Genomic DNA, 17,099 nt, shown 5'->3' on the forward strand with positions numbered 1-17,099 from the left:
GGAACTGGGTAGAGTTTGTTTACCTGGTGTTTCACCTGAGGCTGGTGAAGCCCGCGGGTGCAGAACTTGTGGATGCAGTAACTGCTTAGGAGAGTTAAGGAAAAAGAGGTCCCATTCACGGTGGTAATCCTAAAATAACAAACACCTAGACATACAGTATTCTGAAAAATAAACACATGTCATAGCATGAAGAAGACTGCAGTCTTCCTGAGATTGACTACATGGAGACATAAGGATAGTCTTATAGGGTTATCAGCTTCTAGGCTCAAAAGCTATAGAATAAATTACAAAGGAAATGATGACTAGATTTGTCTAAATAACATCCTAAACTTGAAGCAAACAGACTTGGAAAATATAAATGTGAGAAATGATTAATCAAGTTACATAAATATTACTCAACCAGACTTTTTTAAAAAGGAAGACAAGAAGATGCTCAATATAGAATTTAGTGAAGGAAGAGCAGCCAGTTAATAATTTTAGGGACAATGTTGAAGCTCACTGTAAGTTAAATAAACTGAATATTTTAATAATAGTACAGCATTTTGTTCATGAGGAAAAGGAAATAGAGACTTACTCACTGGGGTATAATCAAAGAACGCCATTACAATTTGCTGGTGACTATATGATGTTAACACTACTGGGAAGCAATAGCAGTTTTAAAAAATGTCTAAAATTTTTTAATATTCATTAATTTCTCCAAGAAAGTAACCTAAAAATATAGAGGAGTTTAATTGAAAAAGATGCCCATTACAGCATTATTTATAATAGCTCCAAACATGAGACAAATACCAGTGACAGAGAGAGATTAAGTATATGTAAGATTTGACACATCCCTTTGTGGCCTCCTAGACCGTTGTTAAAAATAAAGGTTATAATGCCTGTAATAACTTGGAGAAAACGCAGGCAAAGTAGAAAAGTATATGTACAAGATGAAATTATGTATAGGAAAAAGGATAATTAGGCAATTTTTAAAAAGGGGAATAATTGATATATTTTTCTTTTTTTTTTCCTGTGAAATCTGCCCAGGTACTGCTTATGCTAGGAAAATTAAGAATATAAATTAAAAAAAATTAATTTAGTATATTTCCTATTCAGAATAGTTTTGCTCTTTAAAAGTTAACTTGTTTGTATAGTGTGAAGGGAATGAAATATTTCATGTAAGTGAATTTTCTGGATGTCTAAAACTTTATCTTATATCTTAGTTCAAATACAACATTTTAAGAGAAGAACCTGCGAATTACTCCATGGAGATATTTTAGTAGTGTATGAGTTTCTTTTCATATTAAACAGGATACTCTTTGTTTAGGGATATATTGGCTTTATTTATGTAAAATGTAGTAAAAGAAAATTTAGTTGCTTCTGAATCCTCAGATTTTTTTGTTTAGTCTGTCTTTGACAGCAGTTTGCTTAGTATTACTTCTGTAATCCTTGCGTCCAGCTTTAATAACCTTTTGCTCTGCATTTCCTGTTAACTCCTTGTTTGCTGGGTCCCGAGAAACAATAGAATTAAGCTTATTAAGAATTAGCTTATAGGGAGGAGGGTATAGCTCAGTGATAAGGGTGCACGCTTAGCATGCACGAGGTCCTGGGTTCAATCCCAGTGCCTCCATTAAAAATAAGCAAGTAAATAAACCTAATTACCTCCCCCTCAAAAAAAAAAAAAATTAGCCTATAAAAAGAAGTTCTAGTTTTAAGAGGAAACTGTCCTTGATCCTTGTGATCATCTCTGTTATGAGGCAGAGAGTAATCCCTTCCTTTGACAGGGTTAACGGGCTTAGTTACTTCGGTGAGGAAGTAAACTGAATTGAACACTTTGTATCAAATGCATAGAAGTCCAGAGGTGATCTTCTGTTGAATGACCCTGTGAATACTTTCCCCATTAGAATTACAGATTTGGACATGATATATCCATATGAATATGATAAATGTTGTGATTTGGAGAAAGTGAAAGAACTGAACTTAGTCGTTTAGCTGGTTTTCTCTCTAACTCTAAACATAAACCTCTAGACATAACCAAAAGAATGTCAGTTCAGTTAAGTTGTCATTTTAGTATAAGACTCCTTGAAAATCTAAAATTAATTTACTAGAGTGGTTCTGCTTTGAGTTAGGAGGACAAGAGATTGGCAGTGAGCAAGTATTCTTGTGATCGTTCTTTCTGGACACTTGAAAACTTTCAGTAGAACAAAGAGACTGGAAGAGTAAGGGAGCCTGGGGGAAAGGGATGGGTGTATGAGAGGAACAGCAGACAGCAGTGTGTGGTGAAGGGTGCCAAAGAGGGAGGGGAAAGCAGTTTCACAGGAGACGACTTCCAGGTAGGAGTACGAGCACGAGTTCAGATCCTGTGCTCTTACCCAGTGTTGTAAGGAATTAACTGGAAAATGGGAGTGAAAGTCAGAGAAGCCAGTTAGGAAACTATTGTCATAAGGGAAGGGAAGTAACAAGAATATATAAGGTAGGAACAATTAAATGGGAGGAAAGGGGGAGATTCATTCTGGAGTGGCTCCTGAGCTCCTAAATGAGTGCATCTGTCCAGTCCAGGCCTATTAGTCATCCTAAGTACTACTCAGGGGCGGGACTTTTGATCACCCAAGAGTTCCAACAGAGTGAATTATAATTACAGTCATCTGGTGTTCCACTTGGTTTTGTTGATAATACTTAAGTGGTTTGGAAGCTTGAGGATGGAATAGAGTACAAAGTAAGTAGTGGAGCTTTGGAAGCTGGTATTTCTGGACGTTTGCTTTGACTTTCTAGCTGATCTAGGCTTGAAGGGGATAGTTTAGGAATAGATTGAGGAGATCCACTGATTCCATCTTTTATACCCAGAAGCTCCAGTGTGGGCCAGAAATGCCAGTGACAGTGTTGTCCAGACAGGTACTTAAAGAAATACTATTTTTCTTCTGACTTAAGCTAAATTTAAATCAACCATCAAGTGGAAGAAAGGAAATAATTTATGCTGGTAAAATTAATTTCATTAGTATAGTCTTACGAACTCCTTCTAAGTAAATAAGGTAATATTTAAAGGAAAACTTTTTATTCTTTACAGGATGGCATTTACATGTTCATTTTGTAAATTTCGAACATTTGAGGAAAAAGATATTGAACTGCATCTGGAAAGTTCTTCACACCAGGAAACACTAGATCATATTCAGAAACAAACCAAATTTGATAAAGTAGTTATGGAGTTTTTGCATGTAAGTATCTCTTTGAAGTGAGAAGCACTTTATCTGATATTTGAATTTCTAATTTTTTCATAGTTTCCCATCTTTCTCTCATTTTGTGTTCTAAAAATTTAATTTACTGTTCACCTAAAGAGTTGTTTTAAAATTAGCTTAGAAGTAGATGTGAATTCCTCTTTTATAGATTTTAGATTTGTTATTTGAGAGAACATTTTATATTTTTCACAGTAGTTTCTGGCAGAGCTGTCAGGAAAAGAATTCCTTTAACAACTGTTTACTGATGTAGAATCAGCTGTGTTGTATTAACAGTCCTCTAGGTACCTGGTGTTGTGCTGGGTACTTTTCTTCATATTTCGTTTGAGCCTTGTGGCAACTCCGTTTTATCTTAAGAGATCATATGCTCTCAGCAGTTTATTGGCTCTTTCAGTAAATGGAGTCCAGATTCAGAGCCAGAGATTCTGGTGTACGTTCAGTGTCCTTTGTATTATCAGGACGTGGGCATCAGTCCAACAGTGTTTCCTTAAGTACCTTCCAGAGGCGCTCTGCAGGCACTGGAGACATAGGCCCTCCGTGAACTAGCAATAGCTGGAAATGGAGCGACTCACACACAGGTCACACTATTAGGCGGAAGGGCCAAGAGCCATCATGTAGGCAGAAGGGGCTTAAAGAAGGGGAGGAGAGTTGGGCCAGGGCTGGAGCTGGACTGCTCACTGCATACATATAATTAATCGGGCAAAAGAGATGGAATTGTTAGAAGGTTAGAAGTACAGCGAGCACTCACTCCTCTGCGTCCGTGTAGAACTGTGTCCCTTAGTTAAGATTTCTTTCTGTAATTGTGCTCACTGACTGGTTCCTAACTGTCGTTTAGAACTCAAGTACTGACCTGCCCTGAGAAGGTCTCTTGACTGTTCTAGCTGGCTTAGATCTCTCTCTGTATATGCTTAAAATATGTTTTGAAAAGTAAATACTTTTTGTAGTTTCCTGCTACTTTGTAATAGTCTTTTCAACTAAATTGTAAGCTCCTTGAGAACATTTATTCTTATGTAACAGATGTCATTATCTTCCATGGGCCAGGCATGGTGCCAAGCACACACTGCATGCCCACTGAAAACTGTTTGCATTCTGTTTTGTTTTCTAGGAATGTATGGTTAATAAGTTTAAGAAAACATCTATTCGTAAGCAACAGACAAATAATCAAACAGAAGTAGTCAAAATAATTGAAAAAGATGTCATGGAAGGTATGTATTTAAACAAATTATTTTAGAAATTTACATGCATATTTCATATACCGTAACCTACTTCATTGTAAATGATGCCCATTAGAGTGACACAGTACAGAGTCGTATGTGGGAGGTCTGAGTGGGTCATCAGAAATGAGTTCGTTTGGTTCCTATTCTCATGCTTGCAGATTTACCTACCCTCATTGCTTTCACTTCATTTCCTTCATACGGGAAAAATCAGCTTTGCCTCTAGACGGAAGATACAGTTGTCCCTCAGTATCTGAGAAAGACTGGTTCTGGGGCTCACTGTGGGTACCAAAATCTGCAGATGCACAGGTCCCATAGCTGGCTCTCCAGTATCCACGGATGCAGAACCCACGGATGCAGAGGGCCAGCTGTACTCCTGTGTGTCCTGTGTCTCTTATTCCTTCTCATCTTTTTAAGGACTTTTGCTCAAATGGTGAACTCTTCTGTTTTTCAGTCTTTTCTTCTCTCTCTTTCTTTTTTCTTTCCTTCTTTTGATTCTGTCTCTGAAGCTTATGCTTATCTTAAAAACAAATAAACAAGCACAAATGTTCTAAAAACTCCAAAAGAAAAGAAAAACATAGGCACTACTTCCTCTAAAACCTGCCTTTCTCTTTAAACAAACACACTTCTTTAAGCGTAGTCGACACTGGTCTCATTTCTTCATTCCCGTTTATTATTTCATCCACAGTAGACAGCTTCCTGCTACCACTAGTGTGCTGACACTGCTCTGACAGGGGTTACCAACACCAGCTTCCGTGTGCTCTTTGCAGTCGTTGTCTTTCCAGCACTTTCCACTGATAACTCTGTTTGTGGATCTGTCTTCCTCCTTGGGTTCTGTGACGTCTCACTGCCCTGTCTCTGCCCTCATGCTCTCTCTTCACTCCCTTGTCGTTTTCACTCCCTGTGCTCTTCTTTCTCTACCAGGCTTTTAGAAGTTGTTACTTTTCAGTATTCTGTCATTCGTACCATCATCATCTTTCTTTGCATTCCTTCCTGATGAATCAGTTTACTTACACAGCTTAGTTCACATCTATATATCGATTACTTACACATCTGTATCTTCAGCATAGATCTCTCTTCCGAACTCCAGGCTCACATCCAACTGACTGCTGACATCTCTCTTTAGCAGTCTCACAAAACGAACATGTCCAAAAAGTCTATCCTCCCCGTAAGCGTCCCCCACCCCATAAAGAAAGCAAAACAAAAACTTAACAGAGATCTCCTTCATTCATCTTGGAACATGGCCCTATCATCCAAGCCGGAGTGTGCAGTTAATCTTAAGTGCTTACCCTTTCTTTGCTGTGTCTGTAGCACTACGTTTTACTTATGTACTGAGTCTTTCTTTATCTCCTTTTTAAATACTGAATTTGTTCAAATCTGTATCTGTTCTCTTTTCAGTTACAGTATTTTTCTAACACGTTTCCTTACTTTTAGTCTTTCTTATCTCTAATTCTGCTACATGATTTTATTACTTGGAGAATTTTCAATGGCTTCCCCATCCTCCACCGAATGAAGTTCAAATTTCTAGGCATGGCACGTGAAGCTTTCCAGTATCTAGGCCCTGCTCTTTTTCTCTTTGTCCCTTCTTTAGAGTCTGTGTCCCAGCCATATTGAATTACTTTCAGTTTCCAGAAAGTGCCATTTTCTCTCATACTTTCACTTGCACGGACAGTTGTCTCTCTGTATCTGAGGGAGACTGGTTCTAGGACCCCTCTGCAGGTACTAAAATCTCTGGATGCTCAAGTCCTTTATAAAAAATGAATGTAGTATTTGTATATAACCTACTCATATCCTGTCATATACTTTAAATCATCTCTAGATTATTTATGATATCTAATACAGTGTAAACATAATGTAAATAATTGCCAGCACAATTTTTTGCATTTTGGAACTTTATGAAATTTTTTTTTTTTTTTTACTATTTTCCATCTGTGGTTGAATCCACAGATGTGGAACCAATGGATACAGCTGGCCACAGTCCTAGTACCTTACAACGTTACTTCAAGAATGAAATGCCAGAGGTCATGGAGATCTTTTCATATAATGGAAGCTACATGTTATCTGCTGTTTTCTTAATCAAATGTCACGATAAATTGAATTACCCAAAGGAAGAGCCAAGTCAGTTTTTTTTAACATTAAAAAATACATGATTCTTCAAAAGTGATATAACTCCAATACATATAATTTATCAATTCAATGTATTTACCAGGGTCCTGTTATGTGGCAGGCACTGTTCCTGAGAGCCAGAGTTACAGGGATAGCCAGAGCGCCAAAGCTGTTACTCTCATTCTGTTGAGATGTGCAGAAATCAACAAATAAAATAGATATTAAAACCATGCAAAGTAACCTTCGCCTCTGATAAACCTCAATCAGCATTTTTAAGATCCAACATACATTTTTGTTCCTAATGAATCCAATTTTGACATTGTTTCCCCTATTCCTACCTGCTCACTTTCATAAGCGTGGGAATTCTTATTTTACTACAGAGTAAGTTTTTTTAATACTACTTTTATTTTCTTTATTAATATTCTTTGGAGCTGGACTTACAGGCCTCAGAGCATCATTGTGTAACACGACTTGGAAATATAATGTCATTATACTTTATAATTTGAATCTGTTATCCATATAGGTTTTAATCTATACATGTAGATTTATGAGATAGGGCAGAAAAACTCAGCCTACACACTCTGATCTGTCTTTTGGAAGAAGGGGTGTAGATAATCAGGGGACTGAAACAGTGAAAATTTGACTTGTCACAAGGAAGGATGTCTGAATGGCACTTTTCTCACTGACAGCTGCGTTTCTCTTGTAGGGGTCGCTGCAGACGACCACATGATGAAAGTGGAGACGGTCCACTGCAGCGCGTGCAGTGTGTACATCCCTGCTTTGCACAGCTCCGTTCAGCAGCACTTAAAGTCTCCCGATCACATCAAAGGGAAGCAGGTAGGTTTTAGTCTGTCTCAATGACGTCGTTGAAGTATTCATTAATCCCTTACTGCCCTTCAAAGGCTGGTTTCACACCTGTCTACTTACGGTTTCCTTTTTTGGGGGCGGGGGAGGTGTAATTAGGCTTATTTATTTACTTTTAAGGAAGGTGCTGGGGATTGAACCCAGGCTAGGCATGCACTCTGCCTCTGAGCTGTACCCTCCCCACCCCAAAACCTACCTACTTGTGTACAATCCGATTAATCTCATGCGTGAATAGCTGTAACAATGCTTAGAGAGGTAGTGTAGTGCAGTGGTTAAGCGTCGTACTGTGGGCTCTGGAGCAGGACTTCCTGCGTCTGGATCCTGGTGCAGTACATCCGTGTGTTAAACAAGTAACGAGCTTTGCTTTGCCTGAGTTTCCTTATCTGTAAAACGAGGATGGATAATCACTCTACTCTTAAGTAATTGATTAAGGATTAGGGTGATTAAAATGTAAAAGGCATTTAAGTGGTGTCTGGCACATGGTATACATTCAGGACATCAGAGCTGTTGTTGAGCCGTTCTTTTTATTGTTAACATTTTTTAAAGTTGGTACAAAATAGTTTTATGAATGAGTGTGTATGTGTTTTAGAACAAAAAAGAAAGGAAAGATTTGATTGTAACATATTTTGATGATTGCAAAAATAAATTAAAAAACTAGGATTGCCAGTTACTATCTGTTGTTTACTATTTTTTACTCAAAAATTTTAGGAAAATTTACTATTTTCTCATTAATTAGCACATTTCTGCTTCTGTGTTGGTTTTATTTAATCAAATTTATTTCAAATAAAAAATGTTTATTTTGTGAGAAATTTGTTTTCTGAGAAGCAAATTTAAAAATTCAAGTATTAAAGACTTTAGTTTTAAATAGAGCATTCCTGAATCTTAAATTCATAATTTGTATTGACATGAACCTCATGTAACTCAGAATGTTTTAGCTACTTGCAGCACATATGATCTTTTTTTAAGTCTTTGTTCTTTTTTCTTTTTGATATTCCCTTGACACCTTTTTGGCAACTAGACATTCCGTATTATTTTCCTCCTTGGTTTAATACAGTCTTGTACTAACCACAGTCTAGAGGAAGACTAATTACTCTAGCAGTGTGAAAAGTTATTCTTTCTTTTTTGATAGCATGAAAATGAACAGTTGGAGTAGTTGGGGCGGGGGAGGTGGCCGTGGAGCGGGAAGGAGAGAAGGCAGCTGCGCACCTGGACTTGGGGCGTCTAGTGGCTGGGTGTCTGGTGCGGCTGGTCAGCCCAGGGAGTCCTCGTTGTTCCAGCCCAGAGCTGACTCAGGTTGTGGCCAGTGCCGCCCATGTTGCTTTAAAGCTTAATTTGCTTTAAAGAAAGTAAATAATTTAATTCTAGGGATTTGGTCGTGCAGTGTCACTTTAATTATGGAAATATTTTTCATGGCATGGTTTTCAAGTATTTTAATGTGTCCTGTTTTTCATAGGCTTATAAGGAACAAATAAAAAGAGAAAGTGTCTTGACTGCTACAAGCATTTTAAATAATCCAATAGTGAAGGCACGATATGAACGTTTTGTTAAGGTAAGATTTTAGGGCAAAGACTTTAAGTTACATTGTAGTATTGTAATAATTAAATGGTGACGTGGCCACTCTTTATGATATTTAATGTAGTACAAAATTAGGAAAATTTTACTTAATATCTTGCATGTAGAAGGTCTTTTTTCTTAATTTTTGGGATTTGTGGGGGGAGGGAGCAATAAGCCATTCCTTTCTCATCCCCTTCCTCGTGCTGGGCCATCTGAGAGATACATAAGAGTCTGATAGAAGATCCAGCTGTCAGCTTTATTCTTTTTTTTAATTCCACCTATTTCTTTTATATTTATTTATTTTATTGACATACAGTCAGTTACAATGTATAGATTTCTGCTGTACAGCACAGTGTTCTAGTCATGCATATATATACACACATATATTTGTTTTCATATTCTTTTTCACTAAAGGTTATTACAAGATATTTAATATAGTTCCCTGTGCTACACAGAAGAAGTTTGTTTGTCTATTTTTACATATAGTAGTTAACATTTGCAAATCTGAAACTCCCAAATTTATCCCTCCCCATCCCCTTTCCCGCCCCCGGTAACCATAAGATTATTTACTATGTCTGCAAGTCTATTTCTGTTTTGTAGATGAGTTCATTAGTGTCCTCTTTTTTCTTTTTCTTTTTTAGATTCCACATATGAGTTATATCCTATGGTGTTTTTCTTTCTCTTTCTGGCTGTCAGCTTTATTCTTGATTTTTTTTTAAAAAAGGTGACTTGGAGAATGTATCTTAGATATGTGGTTACTGTGGACCTTCTAGTATTTCACTCCTAGGTAGACTTACCTCCCCCTGACTTCTGTTACTGGTTCAGCTGGATGGCAACAGGCTTCTTGACTACCACATGGCATAGAACACAGACTAGAATGTACCCTTTCTGTTGCTAGGAGGACCCAAAAGAGGGGACAGAAAGGACTGAGTTGTGCATGCCCAGTTTCTTTTTCCAAGCATACCAGTTGGATAAGTCATTCCTCTTCCTTGGATAAAAGTTGGAGAAGCAGCAGGGAGATGAGAAATGTTGCTCGTAGAATCAGGAGGAAGAAGGTTTGCTTCTCATGTCAGGAACCTCGGAGGTGAATGGTTAGGTATACCTGGCCCACTGCTTCCCAGGAGTTTTGCTTTTTATTATTGCATAAAACCCTTACATGTTATAAACACCGTACAAATAAGAATTACTATTATTCAGGAAATTAATAGAAATAAATTGTAGAGGTTAGTTTTTGAGTCTTTATAAAATAATACCTCATTTAAAATCATCCCTACACTGAAGAGAGCTGCTATATTGAAGATTTACAAAAGCATTACTTATATAAGTAACTAAATCTTTATTTTATAAATTAGAGAAGTTCTGTTTATTTTGCCTGTTGTGATTAACAGTTACTCTTATTTAATGATTATTAAATGATTATACATGTATATTTAATATTTATATTAAATGATCATTAAATTATTCCTCAACTAGATGACTTGAAAGCTGAATAGATCTCAGTTCTTTCAGTTTGTTCCTATGGGGCCTATATTCTGATTTGTCCCATTTGTCACTTTACTACAGTCTTCTTCTCCTTCTTCTTCTTCTCCTCCTCCTCCTCCTTCTTCTTTCTTCTTCTTTCTTCTTCTTCCTCCTCCTCCTCCCTCTTCCTCCTCCTCCCTCTTCCTCCTCCTCCCTCTTCCTCCTCTTCTTCCTCTTCTTCTTCTCTTTTTGCTGAGGTCAAACCATTTTACTGAGGAGATTCAGGGGAGGGTCGATCGGCTGGGAGGACAATTAGGTCTGACGTCCTTGTCCGGCCGGGATCTCTCTAGCTTCACACTTGCTGAAAGCCGCTTTACTACATTCTGGACACCACTTTTAAAAAGTGAAGACAGCCCTAATTAAAATCTGATTTTGTGGAAGATATGGCATCAAAAAGATTAAAGCATCATAGCTAAATTAGGAAAAGTTAGATTTTTATCCTTGCTATATCACAAACTTTTGAGAAGTTAATGGTTTCTATTGATGTATGAAAGTAATTTTTTATGAAAGAAGAATACAAATTAGACTATCTCCTTGGAGTTTTCAAGCTGCAGTTTACAGTCAGTTCATGGGATGAGAGACATCACTAGTGGGGGTGTCTTGCTCATGTGCATGTTGTGGAAGAAGTCCCTGAACTGAGGAGAACTCTTCTAGAATCCTGTTCCTCCATGGGATCCCAGGACCAACAGTATTGACACTGCCTGCAAGCTCGTTAGAAATGCAGTTTCTGTTCATGTCCAGGTTTTATTGAATAAGAATCTTCATTTTAACAAGATCCAAGTGAATCAGCACATACATGTTACAACATGAGAAGCGCTGGTGTCACATTACTCAGCGATGCTCTGTCCAGCAGTCCTGTCTGCTCTGTTTCCTGCTGCTGCTCCCCAGAGCGTCCTCTGCTCGTGATCTGCTCCGGTCACGGTTTAAAATGCTTTCATCTTCAAGTGCTCCCAGACTGGCAGAATACCTTTTAAACTCTTTGTCCCATGAAAATAGTCAGCTTATCAATTTCTCCCAATTCTCCAGCTGTATCGTCTTGTTCTACCTTCCCTTCCTGGCCCAGGCTCTCGTGGTCAGCCCTCTGACAATGCAGTGCTTCCGTTCTAAGATTCCTGACCGCCTTGTTCTTCCACCACTGCAGTTCTCAGCTGTGCCATCTGTGGTTAGCTTTATTACCTGTCGTTCTTGTTAGAAGTGTTGTGGAATTGTGCCTTTACTATGTTTGCCGGATTTCCACTGCAGTTCACAATGATTTTATTCACTATCACCCAGTGTAGGGTGCTTCCTGTAGTGACTGTTTCAGACAGTTTCCACTCTTCACACATCCTGAGTTCATCCTTACTCCCTTCGCTTCCCATCTTCTTACCTCTTCTCTTGTTTTAGGGAGATTGAGGCCATTAGATGTGAGCTCTAGCTTTTCTGCTTTTTGCTTTAGATTTATGTATGTTTCCCTCACCTTTATTGTTGTCTTTGGAGGAAAATACTCTGGCCCTTTAACTGTGTTCTTGTTTCATCAGTTTTCTCTCTCTCCTTACTTTTCATCTGATTATTTTCTGTTTATTATCTTATTCCCCAAAGAGACATGGTTATGCGTTCCCTAAACTAAAAATGACTTGACTTTTCCTAGACTCTGCCTCCTATCTTATTATCTCTTCCCTTACTATCATCCTTGAAAAGATATTTCACCCTGCACTGTGCTCTCTACTTCTTCTGTATTATTCACCCCTAGCATTTCCCAGTTGGAGATGTGTGATTAGAATCCCCAACAAAGGTAAAATCAAATAAAAAGCTGTCTAGGCCCCTTTTAATACCTTCTGAATTAGGGTTTCTCAAAAATGAGTATCTCCCTAAGTGCTTCTTAAATACGCGTATTACCAGACTTCTTTCCTGGAAACTGCGATTCAGGAGGTTTAGGTCTTAAATTAATTTAGGAATTTGTGTCTTAGCAGGAACTCCAGTACTTGATTAATTTGAGACCTGAAAGTATTAGGCCCAGGCCTGTGTTTTCTGGGGGCTGCAGAGGAAGCTGCGACGAGTCCGTGCTGGGCGGTCGTCGCTCTCTGACTTCCACCTGCACCACGCTCTCGAGATCACCAGTGCCTTAAATTCAAAATAAAGATACTGATATATCATTCCTTTAAACATACGAAAGTAAAAGGGATCGTGTAATAAATGCCTCAAGTACCCGTACTCGGCTTTAGTAACTAGTCAGCTCTAGGGACCTTCTCCAGTTCTCTTCCGTTGTTACCGGTTTGCCTCATTTGACACAGCTGATCTGTCATTTAGTCTTGAAACTTTGTTTTTTGGATTATGTTGTGTTACCCTGGGTTTCCTCCTGCGCTGAGGATTCCTTTTCTAACCCTTGTCCCCATGTGCAGGCAACTTCAGCAGGGTTTATTCCTGGCTCTTTTCCTGCCTGCTCCCTCAGCACCCCCTCCCCCAGCTGTCCTATTTAAGACCTGGTTTCACTGTTCACTCTGCCGCCAGTTCTGAAATCTAAATGTCTTACTTGGAAGTCTCCTCTCTCTTGAGTTGCAAGCTTACAGTTTCCTATTAGACATCTTAGATTTTAATTAGATGCAGCCTATACCTGCCTCTTCCCCTTTCCCCATCTTAATTTACCTGTTCCGTTAATGGTGTCACTATCTCTTTTGCCCTTTCCTGGGCTGTTAGAATGGACTCCGCACTAGTGCTTCTTCTCTTGCTGCTCCAGCTCATCTTCCTACTTGGTGCATCTTTTTTTTAGTCTTTAGTTTCACACCTCTAAATTTTATTTTATTTTTTTCTTTTTCTTTTAAACATTTTTATTGAGTTATAGTCATTTTACAATGTTGTGTCAAATTCCAGCGTAGAGCACAATCTTTCCTACTTGGTGCATCTTAAAGTGTAGCACCAGTGTTACTCTCCCCTACTTAGTGACCTCCCTGCCTTTTCACTTCTTACGTCACTAATACAGCCTTCTTATATGGTCCAATTTATGAGATATAATCCAGGTACATAGTGTAAGTATTTAAATAAAATACTAAAATAAAATTGTATCTGTGAATGTTTAGTAAATTCCAGATTTGCTTGTTTAAAGTAAAAGTAAGGCATGCTGTCTGATACATACCTGATTTTTCATTTGAGTTTTATTTAATTTTCATTTGAATTTTTTAAAGAGGACTTGCAACAGTAGTACATTGGATACTGGTATAATTAAGTAGAACATAAATCTTCATCTGCTTTGTTTTATGGAGTATAAAGTAACGACTTCAGGAATTTATATACTCACATAGGTATGAAATAGATACTCAACAAATATTAAACAGATTTGCCATAAGTTGAAATAAAAAGCTCTAAATAGTATTTATTTTCAATGACACAGCAAATTAAAAGCACTGATTAAAAAATGAATGTGCTGATGTTAAAAACTATTTTTCTTCATGATTTTAGGGTGAGAATCCTTTTGAAATTCAAGATCATTCTCAAGATCAACAAATAGAAGGAGATGAGGAGGAGGAAGAAAAGATTGATGAGCCTGTTGAAGAAGAGGAGGAGGAAGAGGAGGAGGAAGAGGAGGAAGTGGGGGAAGGGGAGGAAGTGGAGGAGGTGGAGGAAGTGGGGGAAGGTGGAGGAGTAGAAGGAGTAGGGGACACAGAGGAAGGAGGGGACACAGAGGGAGTGGGGGAGGAGGGGGCTCTGGGGGGAGGAGAGGGAGGAGAGGGGGTCGGGGAAGGGGAAGACGCAGAGGAAGAAGAAGCCAAGGAGGAGCCTGTTGGCTTCCCTGTTGACCAACCTGAAGAAAATTAAATGTAAGGTGTTAGTCAGATTTAAAAGAAGCTTTAAATTTCTGTCCCAATGTGGAAAATGGTAAGAATTTTAATAGTTTAAAATATGAGAGTTAACACCATGTTGCATGCATTCCACACATTACAATTTGTTTTATATAATTTCTAAACGTTTGACATTTGTTTAATAAAATGAAGGTAAGACTATTTTAGTTTTTATAGCTACCAAACTTAGATTCGATAAATTGTTTGTATAATTTTTAAGCTTAATTTTTATTACTTTATTGGTGTTAAGGATAACAGATGTGTATTGTTAGTATATCTATTCTAATCATTTGAACTTAAATGCTGCTCTTGGGAGTGTATATTCAAGTGTGCATTAATGTTTTGAATACTTACCCTAGAAGAGATAAATTGGGCAAGTATTTTGTGCTCTGTGTATTTTTTTACGGCATTGGACATTGAATAGTAATTTGCGTTAAGATACGCTTAAAGGCTTTTTGTGACCATGTTTCCCTTTGTAGCAATAAAACGTTTTTTACAAAAACTCTCCCTGGATTAGCAATTTTAAATGAAACAGAATTCATTAATTAAATGAGTATATAAAATCAGGATTTGCCTTAATGTATGAGTTCAGCTCTCAAGTGTTTTAAGATAATTGAGAAGATGTGAATTAAAGAAAAAAATTACTTCAATCACTTTTTTTAAGTATAATTAAAATATTTTTTAACATATTTCAATTAGAGGTCAGTCTATAACTGACCTGTTTATACTTGTTTTAATTCATTTCTTTTCTCTGTGCCTGTGTCAGATCTTGAAATCTTCTTGGAAATATATTTGAATACAAATAATTTTTCATAGTTGTGTTAGTTCTTCTGTCATGCCTGTTTTTTGGCTGAAGAGTCAAGAAGCAAAGTATCACTTTTTTAGAAAGAATCATTTCTCCCTTGAATATTTCTTTCCTTTTTGTAGCTCGTATGCTTACATACTCAACAAGAGAAGACGAGATTGATAGGTGATCTATTTCCAAGTGACCATCTACGTCACTGAAAAAAGCCGTGCTCTTATTTGAATCCTTACTCTGGTCTCTTTTGAGAGGAGGACCCTTCCAGTGAACTTAGCTTCTCAAAATTCTGAGGCATTGAATGGACGAACATATGGGTATGTTAAGTAATTCTGAAGCATTCAGTGGATGGATGGATGGGCATTTGTGGAGTTTCATAGATGATGTATCTTTTTGCATATAATAGAGTTTTTGAAAAACAGTTTTTGAGGTCAATTTGGGTTTATTGTCATGGGCTAGATTTGCATATCTGTAAGCTGGGAAAATCCCATAGGCATTCATATCCGTTTGTAAGGAACTGGAGCCAAATAAGAGGTTAGTTGAAGACTGGAGAAATCTGGATCCTACTGGGAGTCTGGATTTACTTGCACAGGCCTCAGGGAGCCTGTGCTCAGGAGTGCAGGGCTTGATGAACCTTCTTGTTTCTCCTTTATTTTAAAATATTTGTGGAAGGGCTAAGGTAAAAACAAGGTAAAAGCCTTTTAACCCTTTGGATTAAAATTATAGGCAGCCCTGCGTACCCGAGGGTTCTGCATCCTTGGATTCACCGACTATGGATTGAAAATATTTAGGGGGAGAAAAGTTCCAAAAAATTCTAAAAAGCAAAACATGAATTTGCCAGAAACTGACAACAATTTAAATAGCATTTATATTTTACATTGCACTTACATTGTATTAGGTATTATAAGTAATCTAGAGATGATTCAAAGTATAAGAGAGGATGTTTTTAAGTTATATGCAAATACTTAACCATTTTATGTAAGGGACTTCAGCGTCCGTGGATTTTGGTATCTGCGAGGGTCCTAGAACCAATCCCCCGTGGGTACTGGGGAATGAATCTGGCATTAGTAGAGTACTTACTTAAAAAAAAAAAAAAAAAAAAAAAAAAGACTGCCCTGAGTAATTTGATTGATATGTAGAACTTTTGGAAAGAATTCTGTATAACAGGAATCTGTATAACAACCTCTAAGTAAACATTTGAATGTGAGAGATAACAAAGAACATCTTAGTACTGAGTTTTGTGAAACATCTTAAGACTTTTATTCAGATTAGCTTATTTGCAAGATATTAATAAAGTGTATTTTGTTAATTGTGCTTAATTCAGGAATTTAAACTTTTGTATATCTTACTGGATAATTTGTAGGCAGTTTACTTTGCTGGCAGGTTAATTTCTGTGATCCTTCAGTGTTTATATTTTCAGTGTTTTTGTGATAAGGATTTATGTAGTATCTTTAATAACCTTTCAACTTCTGTTACCCAGGCATTATTTGTTTTCTTTATTAAAAGGCTAAACGTGTCAGCTTTCTTTTGCAGACTCTTCCATCCTTCAAGGTACCTTGAACATTAGAAGAAGCTTTTCTGAGGAAACATAAGGATAGTAGTTCTTACATTTTTGTAGAAGTGAGAGTTTGGGGCCACCTGTACTACAGGTGTACTAGATCATATTCTTTGGAGATGATGTGTTTTTAAAAAATATCCCAGGTGATTCTCATAGTAGCGGTCAGTGATTGCGTTTTGAGAATATTTATGGTCGCTTCAAACAAATTGTAGTACCTACAGCTCCTGTCTGTTAATAAACGAGTACAAGTTTGGGAGATTCTCCATAGTATTTCACAGAAACACTGGCATGACCTGTTACAGGCCTCTGTGAGTCAGAAGACTGGGCCTTGTTTTTGTTTTTGTTTCTGTCCCCCCCCCCATTAGATTATTTAATTCCTATAAGCATTTTGTAAAGTTGTGGTAATAGGAGGAGTAGTTTGCCCATATAATAAGCTTGCTTTCGTGTTACTCCCCTACTTGA

At 37.5% G+C, this 17,099-nt stretch overlaps 1 protein-coding gene across 4 annotated transcripts in view; it reads left to right on the forward strand.

The window, feature by feature from the left end:
- ZNF326 (zinc finger protein 326) overlaps positions 1-16,598 on the forward strand; it is a 35,915-nt gene extending 19,317 nt beyond the window's left edge. For all 4 annotated transcript variants that reach the window (XM_074369897.1, XM_074369898.1, XM_074369899.1 and 1 more), the window contains 5 exons: positions 3,044-3,191; positions 4,315-4,414; positions 7,236-7,366; positions 8,847-8,942; positions 13,901-16,598. In XM_074369897.1, coding sequence (XP_074225998.1) covers positions 3,044-3,191; positions 4,315-4,414; positions 7,236-7,366; positions 8,847-8,942; positions 13,901-14,257 — 832 coding nt within the window. In that variant the 3' untranslated portion in view covers positions 14,258-16,598. The remainder of the gene's footprint in view (positions 1-3,043; positions 3,192-4,314; positions 4,415-7,235; positions 7,367-8,846; positions 8,943-13,900) is intronic.
- Positions 16,599-17,099: the final 501 nt, after the last annotated feature.

The sequence above is a fragment of the Camelus bactrianus genome, chromosome 9 (genome assembly GCF_048773025.1).
Source record: "Camelus bactrianus isolate YW-2024 breed Bactrian camel chromosome 9, ASM4877302v1, whole genome shotgun sequence".
Taxonomy (NCBI): Eukaryota; Metazoa; Chordata; class Mammalia; order Artiodactyla; family Camelidae; genus Camelus; species Camelus bactrianus.